The sequence below is a fragment of the Oreochromis niloticus genome, linkage group LG14 (assembly GCF_001858045.2).
Source record: "Oreochromis niloticus isolate F11D_XX linkage group LG14, O_niloticus_UMD_NMBU, whole genome shotgun sequence".
Taxonomy (NCBI): Eukaryota; Metazoa; Chordata; class Actinopteri; order Cichliformes; family Cichlidae; genus Oreochromis; species Oreochromis niloticus.
The window spans coordinates 25,031,945-25,045,956 of NC_031979.2; the positions used below are offsets into that span (position 1 = coordinate 25,031,945).

General features: G+C 40.3%; 1 protein-coding gene across 3 annotated transcripts; it reads right to left on the minus strand.

Moving 5' to 3' along the window:
• Positions 1-421: 421 nt before the first annotated feature.
• LOC109204940 (extracellular calcium-sensing receptor-like) lies at positions 422-11,762 on the minus strand. Of its 3 annotated transcripts, none has more exons than XM_025898270.1 (9): positions 11,138-11,762; positions 4,492-4,692; positions 3,787-4,341; positions 3,479-3,609; positions 3,238-3,334; positions 2,351-2,474; positions 1,728-2,200; positions 1,568-1,648; positions 422-1,244 (listed from the first exon to the last, which is right to left on the minus strand). In XM_025898270.1, exons 1-9 carry the CDS (start codon positions 11,180-11,182, stop codon positions 888-890), a joined length of 2,064 nt encoding a protein of 687 aa, XP_025754055.1. In that variant the 5' UTR covers positions 11,183-11,762; the 3' UTR covers positions 422-887. The 3 variants fall into 3 exon arrangements, with proteins under 3 accessions (XP_025754055.1, XP_025754056.1, XP_019222734.2); XM_025898271.1 differs by lacking the exon at positions 11,138-11,762 and adding an exon at positions 5,031-6,085 and having other exon boundaries at positions 4,492-4,645; XM_019367189.2 differs by lacking the exon at positions 11,138-11,762 and adding an exon at positions 5,031-6,085.
• Between the last annotated feature and the right edge of the window lie 2,250 nt (positions 11,763-14,012).

The following is a 14,012-nucleotide window of genomic DNA, read 5'->3' on the forward strand; positions in this document are numbered from 1 at the left end:
CAGTTTCCAGAAAAGTTTTATTGCCAGTCTCCTGGTAAGATGACCATTTTGCTTTGCCTCCTGGTGATCCTCCGAAACACCGCTGTCAGTCTCTCCAGTCAGTTATTCAGTGTTGAGTCTTTCTTGACTAATTCAAATACATTATTATATAATAATATTTTAGCTTTGTATTGACTAAGCTGTAGGTAAATTATATTTATAATAACTGGAGTACAGTGTACAAGTACATAAAGTGCATAAATATGTATTATAACAAGAGGCTTATTTTATATTTTGAAAACATACAGATGTTCCACAGTGAATGTCTAGAAAAGAATATGAGTGGTGTAGACTTCATAACTGGGTTAATTTATTTAAAAATTCTTCTGTGCTGATTAAAAAGAAAAGACACATCATAAGGAAAATGTCCAAGGTTATTTAATGTATGACATTTCTTATAAATCTTTATTTGTATGTAGAAAAAAAAACACATTGTGAAAATCTTGTTGCCAACAGACATCATATTTTGTCTTTTATTTTAGAGAAGTAAATGGTTTCTGTGTTTGAAAGACTTCAGTAAATTTTAAAATAGTTAAAGCAAAAATGTTTGTGCAGTATCAACACCAGTTGTGAGTTCATATAACAATAACTAAATTAGACAATTAACCTGGTTTCAAATGTTTTTTAAAAAATGTTTCTCTATGGTGGCTTAACCCCCCTGTTCAGTTTGTCTAACGTTTAAACAATGCTCCCTAAAGGACAGAGTAAATGCTGAAATCAAGGTTATGTTGGAAAGTAAAAACTTTTAACAATAGTTTAATGCTCATATGACATTTAAATTTTTTTCACATTAAAATATGATAACTGTATAAATTGTTTACTCTCACAAACACTGAGAATATAAATGTTCATCTTTGATGTTTCCCAGTCATGCCTTTCTTAATATTCCTCTCAGGGTGCAGTAAAATAATGTAACATTTGGGAATAAAAATACAAAGTAACAATCCAAAACTGGATGCTAAGATAGCAAATATTTCCACTGCCACAGAAAATTTCCCAGGAGAGCTGACATAAGCTGGAATGAAAGAAATCCACACAGCCCAGAAAATCAGCATGCTGAAGGTGATGAACTTCGCTTCGTTGAATGTGTCTGGTAGCTTTCTTCCAAAGAATGCCAGGAGAAGACAGACAAAGGCCAGTAGGCCAATGTAACCAAGGAGCAGGTAGAATCCAGGAGGCCATGGCTCTTTACACTCCACAACAATCTAAAGATGTTAAACAAGTATAAATACAGGGAGATTTTTTATTTTTTTTTTTTTATTTTTTTTTTTTTTGTTTGTCTCTTTCCACATATATAAATATAGATACAAATATGGATATTTCCATCTTTTTTGATGGTTCATGGCAATATCAACTAAATCAAGAAAATAAATTACAAGACTAAGGATTTCAAACAAGAATGAATACACTGAGATTTTAAATCATTATGTTTGGTTCCTCTATGTTACTGTATGTTACTGACTTTTGTGATGGCTGATGACAATATGAAAACATTACAGAATTTGGATTTTCAGTGCTTCATACTCACTTTTCCAGTTGAAGCTTGGTAGTTTGGGTTCCTGAATGGAAAGGGAGGTGCTCCCAACACCCAGCCAGAACAGAGACAAATCTGAGGGGAGGATAGGATGATAGAAGAATACCAGAAACACACAAACTGATCTTTAAATGACAGTGACTGTTCCTCCTACCTGAGGAGCTGTTGTACAGATGATCAGAATCCTCTGCTGAGATGTACCAAACAGCTTCCGACCCCTGGAACCAGGTACATTAGTCCGGAAAGCCAGGAGGACCACAATGGTCTTAACAAGGAGGCAGGACAAACACAGGACAAAGCTGATCCCAAATGCTGCCTGGCGGAGCCTGCATGTCCACCAAGACGGCTGACCAATAAACACCAGACAACACAGGAAACAGAGCTTGAGTGACAGGAGAAGCAAGAAACTTATTTCTGAGTTGTTGGCCTTGACAATGGGTGTATAGCGGAAACTGTGAAAGACAATGGTGATGGTGGTGGTCAGTAAGAATCCCAGCAGGGTGAGTGCAACCAGGATGATTCCCATGGTGTCATAGAAAGAGAGGAATTCTTCTAATCCTGCAACACATTTCACTTTTTCTTTGTCTGACCAGAAGTACTCAGGACATTTTGTGCACTCAGTGGAACCTTTGGGAACAAATAAAACAGATATATGATCACGTTTTGATGATGTTTCCACTATGCAACATTTCTGTTACTGTAATGACTTTCTTGATTGCACTACATAATGCTAAGGAGGATGTTGTTTTTTTGTGTGTTTGAACTTATATAGGCTACCAGTCTGGTTGCCGATCTCTCCATCTGCACAGGGCAAACAATCAAAGCAGCATTTGGGCTCTCCTTGGCGTGTGGCCTGCCTGCTGCCAGGGGGACATGGAGCACTACATTGAGATACAGGAACCTGAACAAGGAACACAGGAAGGTTTAATAACGGGTATTGATATGCAGTTTCTAACAAACTGACATGGTGTATCAAAGACTTTACACCATTTAAAGTAGAAAAGAAAAAACAAATGAAGAAATGCTTATTGTTTTTGTTTTGTTGTTTTGTCTGTTTTGTCCTTAAGAGTTGACATAATGAAATATCTTAATGTATGCTCAATCATCCAGGTATGTAAATTCCAAAAAGTTGACATGGATGTAACGTTTTCAGTGGGACAAATGTTTCGTCACTCAGTCTCAGCTGACTGCAGGGTTCCTTACCTTGTAAACAGTACCTTTGCACAATGACTGAAACTAGCCCACTGAATGAACAACGGGCTGTGAGGTCAGTTTCTTGATCATTAATATGTGGTTGTTCACAATTGATCAACAACCACTGATCAAATAATGTCTATCATTGATCAATGGACATGAATACTATTCGCAGTGTTGGGGAATGGCTGCAATCACAGCATTGTAAAATGGTGAAAGATGTAAGGAAACCTGCAGTCAGGTGGGACTGAAGAAGTCAGTTGGATGAGTGATGAAACATTTCTCCCACTAAAAACACTATGTCCAGATTAACAGAATCAACTTTTTGGCATGATTGGAAATCCTAGATTGGATTGGAAACCTCATTATTTCACATAGTGGAATTATGAGATTGTTGTTCAGAGTAAAAGAAAAATAATTTAAAGGCACAAAAATAAATATTTTTATTTATGAGGTTAACTATGACGTACCTGAGATTGCTTTTTTGTCCAAACAATAGTGTTTTTCACTATCTTCAGCTGCTGTCCCTGTGGAGCTGAACCATCATAGCTTCCGACTTTGATAAAGCTATGATAAAAAACAGTAAATTATTTCAAAATGCATTCAAACCAAATAATACATGCAATAGAACTGCATCATGAAATAGAAACATTGCATATTTTTGGTGATTACTTTCACTGTTCAATTAAATGTGGAAGTATTATATTCCACCTGATTTTATCCTTGCTGCTCTCCTGCCAGTTAACAATGTCATAAAGCGGGACTGGCTCTCCATTGGAGTCAAAGGATACTTTCTCATCAAACTGGTTAGTGAAATTCACCATTTTCAGATCTTGAAGAAACTACAAGAAAATATCATTAGAAAATATTTTTAAAAACCTACAGAAACACATGAGATCACATTAACACTGCTTCCCTGAGTGAATGTGTTAAATGCAGAGTGGAATTTCCCTGCTGGGATCAATAAAGTCTAAAGTACACATTATCCTCATGGTATATTTTGTTATAATTTCACTTACCTGACTATTTGCAAATGAGTTGTGCATCTCACATAATCCCTCATTAAGTCCTGTTGAGTCACACTTCAAAAACTTGTGAAGAGCATGAGCAATGGCATACACAGCTTTATACACATTATAGGAAATTCTAACCTGAGATACATCACTATAACTGCTGTCAGTGTATCGCAGATCCTCTGAACCTGTGCACACGGGTTTTTCCTCCACTCTCCCATTAAATAAACGATCATCTCCGTTCCTGTTGTAGCGAAAACTATACATATCAGTGAAGTTATCTACAATATTTGCTTCATAGTCTTTGGCTCTTTGGCTTTCAAATTCTAGCTTGCAACCAAAATGTTCTTCCCAGAACATATTGAAAAATTCCATTCCTGGTTTGGGAGAGGGTCGGACATTCAAAAGAAACTCTTGAAAGCCTGGGATGTTGACTCCGGGGAAAGAGAACCCCAGTGTTCCCACTAGGAGAGGGTGGAATTCAGGTGAGGCTAGCCGGCTAGAGGTCACCCAAGCTTCACTTGCTATCCACTGTATCCCAGTCACATTCCTCCTAGCAAGCTGGATAATATTATGTAATCATGAAAACGGACACAATTTATGTTGCAGTTTCTATGTCTTATAATAGTTTTATAAAATCAAAAATGTGAAAAAAAATGTGAATATAAAGTATTATTTTAAATCACATAATAAATCAACAAACATACTTACTTCTAAAAACAGATCTAGCAGTTCCACTTCTGTAGCAAACACCACCACAACCCGAGCAGTTGAACTCTGCAGCTTGTCTGCCATTTCTTTTATCTCAGCCACTGTGGGTGATGTTGAGATAGTGCGGTGATATGCCACACACCCACCTTCTTTTCTAAATTGAATAGAGAATGCTTGTATGCCATAAAGACTGTAATCATCCTGAAAAAAAAAAAAAAAAAAAATATATATATAGATATACATATATGAAAGATTTATAAGTCGTGTCGTAGCACTTAAAAAAGGTTTTGATCTCACCGTTGTGCCTAGTGTGCCCACCCAGAACCAACCAAAGTAAGTGACAAGATTTACAAGACCTCTAACTTGAAAGAGATCACTTGGCACAGTTCTCAAGAATGATGGATACAAGCGCTTGTCAGTAAGACAGGTACAAGTGGCAAAATAACTCACCTAGATGGAAAGTGAGTTCATTTTTATCATTGAGAGAAAACACAAATCAAGTATATAACATTAAAAAACAAAGCTGTGTGGTGTATTACCAGTGGTATGTTAAAAGGTCCAAGTGTTTGAGCTACAGCTCTTGTGGGGGAAGAGGATGCAAGACCAATTACAGCAGGCACAGGAGAATAATACAGACATGTGGATGACTGGTTTGCTTTTATCTCTTCTGTTGCATTTACTATGTCATTTACAGTATTTTTAAGACTATTCAGCATTGTGGTATTAGCTTTAATACATCTCTTTTTTCGTGTTAGTATTCTTTTCTTTTGTGTTGTTTCACCAGTCTTTAATGCTTCCATTTCAATACCACTGTCAGTTTCTGCTGTTTTTTCTACCACACTGCTGACAGTTTTAGAGTGACCGAGTAAGGACAGAAGAGCCTGCAGGCTGTTATGGATATGGTTACAGCTGTCCATAATCCAGTAGCCTAGTTTAACACCTGGTAACAGACTTGAATTACTGTTAATTTCCTCCACTGCAAATATCATAGCCATCATCCAACGAAAGCCCCGTTGATAAAAGCTTTAAAAGTAAAAATTAATTAATTAATTAATTAAAAGTGGAAAAAGTATTTATTTTATCATACAGACATCAACCTCATAGGAACATGGGAATAGTATCAAAATCAGCAGATATTAACAGTACCTTTGCACTCACCGGCTGCAAGGTGTAGTTTGGGGTTTGCTGTTGTAGCTGTACTGTGGATTAGATGCAACATGTAGTGGAAAAAAACCCCCAATGACAACATCCCCATCAGAGTGCAAGGCTAAGCGCTCGCTGCCTCCCAGCTTTACACACTGAGGTAAATTAGAACTAATGTTTCTCACTTCTCTGATCCTTAAACCAGGCTGTGTCACAGCATCTCCCTCCACACTCAGTAGTTTTCTTTCACCTACAGTGTGAGGAACATCAGAGCAAACAATACAAACACAAGTAAAGATACAAAAAAGCAGCCAAACACAATTATCAAAAAGGGTGTAATGCATAATCCACTGTAACCCCATAAAAATTATGTATGTGCTGAGAAAAATACTCCTTCAACAGAGTCTGTGACAGGCTCATGAGGCGCATTAAAAACTGCTGTTTTTGTCATTTCGTGTGAGTCATCACAAGATGACCCAATCACAGCAAACTGCATGCAACACAGTTCACGTGAACCTTGAGTTATTAAACTGAAACACTGTCATCCTAGAGGTAACAAAAATAAAATATATCATACATATTAAAACAAAAACACAGGAAATTAATAAGAATGATTCCATTTGTTCTATCCATTTCTCTGAGTCTGAATAGCTTCATCTTACCATAATGATTGTAAGAGGAATTAAAGGCTATTTTATTGGTAGTTGTAAAATGATTAAAAGAAGAAATATACATGTTTGTTGTTAAGTATATATGCTTACGTAGTCGGGGAGTCAGATAAGCTGGAAGCAACACAGTTTTTTGACTGAGTGTTGCCATGTTAATCCTTTTTGAAACAAAAGTACCTGGTCTTGCTCGCGTTTCAAATACCTGTTGCTGGACTGACTCCTAAAGGTGGTACAGAAGAGTGAAACAGAGCCAGAGTGCCGCAATTACAATGATCATAGTGTATGAACGTGTATGTATGTGCAGTGATGGGAATAACGGCGTTACAAGTAACGGCGTTACTAACGGCGTTACTTTTTTCAGTAACGAGTAATCTAACTAATTACTATTCCTATCGTTACAACGGCGTTACAGTTACTAACAAGGAAACGCGGTCCGTTACTATTTTTCAACAAACAGACGGTTGAAGCTGTGTTCAGCTTACCGCATCTTATATCAGCTGCACGGAAGTAGCTGTAAGTAATCTGGACGCTACAGCTACAGCAGCTGCACGCTCCCGCGGACGGTAATCACGATCACTGTCTAGTAGTGGTGGGCGGATCGATCCAAATATCAATAGTATCGATCCCAAGTCGGGATCGGTATCGGATCAATACTAGCCTGGTTAGATCGATTCTTTACTTTGAGTTCTGCTTGTTTGCTATGCTGTGCTTTTGGCAAAAACAAAACAGCCAGGTCGCTGGACTAGCCGCTCCTGTGTCAGCGGAGAGCAGGCACACTTTGCTCCCCCCGCCCCCCTCTCTTATGTTTCGGTGTTGCGCTGACACGTCACGTGACTTAGACACTTTGGGGGTTATTAAGTTGTTTACATATTAATTATATTTTTACCAATTGTTTTTGTTGTTGAAAATTTTAATTGTAATTTTCGTATTATAGTTTATCAACACTATTTGTTTTAATTTGTTTACTGGTTTGCGTGCACTTAAGATTAAAAAAAAAGAAAAAAAAAAAAGATCGCCACCACAGCAGACCCGATGGCATTTTCATGCTTCGCCGCATCATTTATTCTTACAATAATCACATGGTTGCTGTAACAGTACATTCAACGGCTGCAGCGTACACATCACCACCACCAAACCTGCAGCGGCATCGCAGAACACGCCCTGCCACATACCCCCATCGCCCGCTTCACCCCACCCCGCGAGCAGGTGAGGGAATCGGCCCGGACCATCGGCGCCCCATGCCCCGGCCCAGCGACGGCGAAGTGTCCACTCTAGCGGTCGCCCGTGCCTCCAGCGGAGGCCTGATGGCCACCCATATGGCAAGCAGAGGCGGCGGAGCAGGAGTGGAAGTGAGCCGGGGCTCAGAGGCAGCTGGGCAGACGGCCGGCACGCAGGACCATGCAGCCTGCGTGCCAAAGCGGACAGCACGCCGCCCTCAGGCAGGACCCCCGCGCACCTCGACCTCCATCTCCAGCTTGGCAGGTCCCGTTGGCGCGCCAGCCTCCGGCTCACCCCGAGCCGCGCGCTGTCCACCCTTACAGTGATCACCCGGTTGCTGTAACAGTAGCCTACATTCAATGGCTGCAGCCCTCCTGCTGCCAGCTGTACACATCAACACCAAAAACAACAACAGCACAAGCAGCGCACAGGTTTTAAGCCGGTGAGGCATAATTGTAGATGCAGTGAAGGTGAGTCCACCTCATCTGCAGCAGCATCGCAGACCACGGCCCGCCACAATAATAAAGCATTTTTTATTTAATTATAAATAAATTATTTCTCCTAATTATGTCCTGGGTTTTAAGTAATTAATAATACAAAAGGAAAAATCACAAAAAACACTTAAGGTCATGAAAATTAATTGCGATTTAGCAATTCAATGAGGCATCCACCTGATTTATTGAAAAGTATCGGTATCGGTATTGGTATCGGCGATACTGGCCCGTATTTACTTGGTATCGGATCGATACCAAAATATGCAGTATCGCACACCACTACTGTCTAGCACAGAGGTTCCCAAAGTGTGGGGCCCGCCCCCGAGGGGGGCGCAGAGCCACTGCAGGGGGGGGGGTATGAAAAGAAAAAAAAAAAAGGAGCGCTTGGACACTGTGGACAGGTTTATGACGGGGCTCCCACACAAACGCAAAGCAGGAGATGAAGCATCGCCAAATATGTTTCCAAACCAACTTCCTTCCAAACCAAAGACTAGAAAATATGGTGAAGCATATCTTCCCTTTGGCTTCACCTGCACAAGTGCCAAGGTAGGTCTCCCCTGCAGAATTAGTTTTCCCTGCGTCGGGAGCAGCGCTGGGCTCTCCAAATCACGGACAAACAGTATCCCACATTCTTGATTTTTAGTTCACAAACACTTCTTGTAATGACTAACTACTCCTGACATTTTGGACATGTTAGCTCTTTATGCAGTAAAGTTACAGCGGGATACAAATAATATCAGGCTGATCCTTCCGTAATTTGTTCCCCCTCTTCAAATCACGGACTAACAGTATCCCATGTTTTTGAAACCATTTTGCACAGAGAGACATTTTTTGAAAAATGTATTGATAGCAATGTTGAAAATTATTACACAGAAAAAAAACAACTACACGTAAAATAATTACACCGTGACGCCTCTGCCTTTCTAAATGGAGGGACAGTAACTGCGTGTGTATTTGTAAGCTTGTAAAACCTGAAGATAGTCAGATTAACAGTAACAGTATTTTGTCTCTATCTGCCATTCTGCAGTTCATCTCATGTAAACAATAACGTGGCGCACAGCGTCGTTGCGTGACGAACTCTGTATTCCTCGTCCACACATAAACGCAAAAAAAGGAGTTTTAAATAATCTCTGTTTTCGGTGAATCACAACGCCGTTTACGTGTGGACGAAAGACCCAAACGCATAGAAACAGCTGAGTTTAAAAAAATACCCGTGTAGGTGTGGACGCAGCGTAAAAGAGTTAGTAGTATATTTTATTACTACCTAATTTATTGCCGTTTACTTGTATTTGCTTAATTGTTTACTAAATGTTTGAGGTGTGAAATAAACCGCAATGGAGCAAAATATGGGTGTGTGTGTTTGGAGGATGTGTTTGTGCGGTGGGGGGGCGCGCGAACATTTTTCTTGTAAAACAAAGGGAGGCCTGGCAAAAAAAGTTTGGGAACCACTGGTCTAGCACAACACCTGGAGCTAAGGAGGCAAAACAATCGCATGAGTGCTGCTGTTTGACTGAGGAAGAATAAAGTAGTCGTGGTAAGTCAGTCACATGACCACTTAAAGACAAAGCAACAAGGTGCCAGTTTTTAAATTGTGTTGATAGGCCACGTAAAACCAGAGTCATGATAAACAATATATACGCGGCGTTTTTTCCCTAATAGTTTCGCCACGTTAGCGCTAGCAAGCACTCTCTGCTTATGAGCAAAAAAACAAAACAAAAAAAGTTTTAGGAGTGAGGGCGAGAGAGAGAGAGAGCAGAAGGAGAGAGAGAGAGAGAGAGAAAGAGAGAGAGAGAAAGAGAGAGGGAGAGAGAAAGAGAAAGAGAGAGAGCAGGAAAAGAGAGAGAGCGAGTTTTGAGATGTGAGATTTGTGACGTTTAGCGTGTTTGGAGTGTGTAGTTAATGTGTTGTCTTGTGTAGTTAGTGTGTAGTGTTGTGGATAGTTTTGTGTTGTGTGTCAGAACAATGAGGCGACTGCTGTCTCCAGGTAGAGAACAGCAGTGATACACCTGCTGCTGTCAGACCTGCAGGTATCAGGCTGTGATGTTCTCCTTTATAGTGGACAGAAATGATTTTTTTGGAGTGGCACAAATAATTTGTGTGACATCTTATTGAAGAACAGCTGATTGTCAGTGCGCCCCAGGGTGGCTGTGGCTACAATGTAGCTTGCCATCACCAGTGTGTGAATGTGTGCGTGAATGGGTGAATGACTGGGTATGTAAAGCGCTTTGGGGTCCTTAGGGACCAAAAAGGCGCTATATAAATACAGGCCATTTACCATTTACCATTGTTCTTTAAATAGTTTGAAATGGTTATTTTAAAAAAGGGTAAAAGGTAAATGGATGCAAATAACTTTGTTGTTTGCAAAACTTGTGCATAGGATTTTAAAATTGACAATTAATATTTGCATTTGAAGTTATGAAATATGATTCATTAAACATGTTTATGGTTGTTACAGTAAAAATATAACTTTTTCTACTGTGATTTTATGTTTTTTGTCTGATTTTAGATCAATTCTGGTTATACAGTATGACAAAATGAGAACATAACTGTAAATTCAGGCACGTGAGGTTGCGCTAAAAAGAATGATACCAAACAAGGCAAAGTAAATAGTTTTTAAAGGTAAAATGTGGAGAGAAAATCAAGAGTAGTAAAAAAATGGCCAATTATACCCTGGACCCCAGAGGGTTAAACGTTCTTTGTTTTTTTTTTAAGTAACACAATAGTTACTTTTCCAAGTAATTAATTACTTTTAGAATATTGTAACTCAGTTACTAACTCAGTTACTTTTTTGAAGAAGTAACTAGTAACTATAATTGAATTACTATTTCAAAGTAACTTGCCCAACACTGTGTATGTGTAACCCTCTCAAGGTTATCCACTGCTGTTCAAGCCAGTGATTTAATGTTTAATGTATGCAGTACTGATTCTATCCAACAGAGGGCAGTGATGGCGCTATAGTTGTCCTGCACTGCATTATGCGGCAAGAAGAAGAGCTGCAGCGGAGCAGATAGCCAGCAAGCTAGAAGAAGAATGCACCAAGCGCATTGAGTACCGAAGAGAATAAGAACTGTTTTTCTAAGTGTTAAGGTTCTTACAGTTACAGACTTATTAGGATTTGCTTACCATGCATCCCTTTTTCCAGTTGTTTTTTTTACTTTGTTGGGACATAGTGCGAGAGACAGTTGCTGGATACTCGATCGGAGATTGGAAGGCGAATCCAGTGGGGGTTTTTCAAGAGACGCATCGCTCCACCCAGAAGGACGGCGAACGAGGATTTTACTCATCTTTGCAGATAAGCACTGGGCTTATCCACACACACACACACACACACACTACCCGGGTAGATTGACAAAGTTTTTCTCAGAGCTCTGAATTTATTTTCTTATTATTTTTTACTTCAACACCATATTTTACTTTTTTCCTTTCCTCACCAAACCAGAGTGGTTGGTGGAGGTAGAACTGTGATAAGAGACATAAATGGACTAATACTAATATGGAAACTGAACTGACTGACTGAAGGGGGGATTATATTGGGTTTTTTGTCCCAGAAGTGTTGTTAACATTCTGCATATCATTGAAGTTACTGATGAGACGGTTATGTGTTGTGTTTTAATAAATGCCATAGAGTGTTCTCTATAACGGTGTGTTCACACCGAACGCGATAGAGGCGGCCAGAGCGTCAGGTTTACATGTAAAGTCAATGGAAAGAGCGCGATGACACGCGATTGCGCGTCCAGCGAAAATTCGGAGGCAGATTTGCGTCGCGAAAACGCCAAAACGCCTGAAACGCGCGTCAGTGTAGCGCGTGGGGCGCGTTTGACTCGCGAAAAAAACCACGCGCGTGAATTTTTGTGTTGCATTTTGTGCATACGTGTGTTTCGCCTCTACCGCTGGAGTTGGAAAATCTGAACTCCAGCGTCAAATCGCGCCGCGACAACCAATCAGGAGCCTGGTGACGTGGCTGTGACCTAGGTCAAAGGGGCAGATCCAGCCAAAGCCCTTCATTCTTCAATGGAGGGAAGGCTAATCAACACCGTAGCAAACAACCCGGTGCTGTACGACACCAACTGCTTTGTGTACCGAGACAGGAATATAAAGGACCGAGCTTGGAGGAAGATATGTGAAGAGATCGGGCAACCTGGTAAGTTCATTAATTTCTCTTTTTACATTTTTCACTGACCCGGGGAAGCCGCACAAAAGCTAGCAAGCCACCGCTATTTTCCCACTGATGTACAAATACCGTTCTGCTTTTATGCATGTTGTCATATAGGAATATATTTTGTTTATTAATAAACAGCACACAGTGGTCCCGCTCATCTGTCACTGCCTCGCTTTTTCGCTGATTTCTTTTTTCTTTTTTTTTGCACAGTACAGCATTGCATTCTGCAGCCTGATTGACAAATCTCCTCCGTGCTGTGTCTCCTGCGCTTGTCAAATTTATCATGTTTTGTTTTGATAACCATCACATCCAATAGATAAAACAGCACAAAAACACCCATAACTATGACCCTCATTCGGAAATAGACACCTGCACCGCGAGGGAAAAAGGCGCACGAAAGTGGCAGGCAGATGAAGACAAAACACGGCATAATACTTTTACGTTTTGCAATCTACAAAGGTTTGCACTTTGAGAAACAACTTGTGAGAACTGTGACTTATGTTCATGTGTGTGGGGGAAAAAGTGTATAAAGTGCATGGCGAGGGGCTAGTTATTCTGACAACCCCTGCTGCAATAAATGAGGGACCACTGTATATCCTTTCTCTATGATTATTGTATTCAACCTGTTAACATTTAATATTGTCTTGATAGAACCAGCTGATTCTGCAGCAGAGCATCCCCTGTTGCTTCTCCTTGCTCCCCAGTCCATGAGCTCCCGCTGCTGCACCCACAGGTATGCAATTGTAGCATCAGATGTACAGCAAGCACTGATAGCTTTTTACTTGGTGGGATTCCCTTGTGATCACCTTTACTAAATATCTACAACCAATCTGATTACATCCTGTTTTTTTTTTTTTGTTTGTTTTTTCAATATTGAAATTAAAATCTAGTAGCAGCCTTCTCATTTCTTTGTGTTTTGTGCTGTTTTACAGGCCCAGAGAGGAGGACAGCTCCGAGGCAGATGAGGGATGGGTCCCAGGACGGTCCATCGGTGGTGGAGCTGGCCATCCTGGTGTCCCTGAAGAGGCCACACCAGTCTCCAATGGAGCATTTCCTCCTCAGCCTTGTTCCTGCTCTGGAGAGCAGCTGGGTCCTTTTTATTCCTGTCTCTCTGTAAATACTTATATTTTATATATTTATGTTTAATGTTTTTCTGTTTGAGAATTTTAATATTATTTCAAATAAATTTTTATAATGACTAATGTCTCAGTTCTACTACACAGCAAATGTTGGCACACGACTTGACACATGTAGAATTTATTTCATATCGTTAGCTTCATAGCATAAGTGCCTAAGTGCCTAACACAAAAACATGACTTAGGCAATTATGCTATGAAGCTAACGATATTATACTAATGACAGAATATACTAATACAGTGGGATGCAAAAGTTTGGGCAACCTTGTTAATAGCCATTATTTTCCTGTATAAATCGTTGGTTGTTACAATAAAAAATGTCAGTTAAATATATCATACAGGAGACACACACAGTGATATTTGTGTTAAATGTGATAAATCAAGCAGGTGCATAAATTTGGGCACCACAAAAAAAGAAATGGAATAAATATTTAGTGTATATCAATGTGTGTGTCTCCTATGTGATATATGGGGTGCCTTTGTCTGGACGTGCTTCCCATCCAGAGCTCCACAGCAGAGAGGGAAGTTCCAGCGCTCCTGGAATCCCTCTGTGATGGACCGCCAGCCTCCAGGTGAAGGCACAGCCATGAAGTCGCCCACTAGACAGTCCCAGATGGCCGTCGCTACCTGGGGGGTGATCTGACACACCGTGGACACACCGACTCTGAAACTGAACGCGATGGTCCTGAAGGAGTCCCCGGTG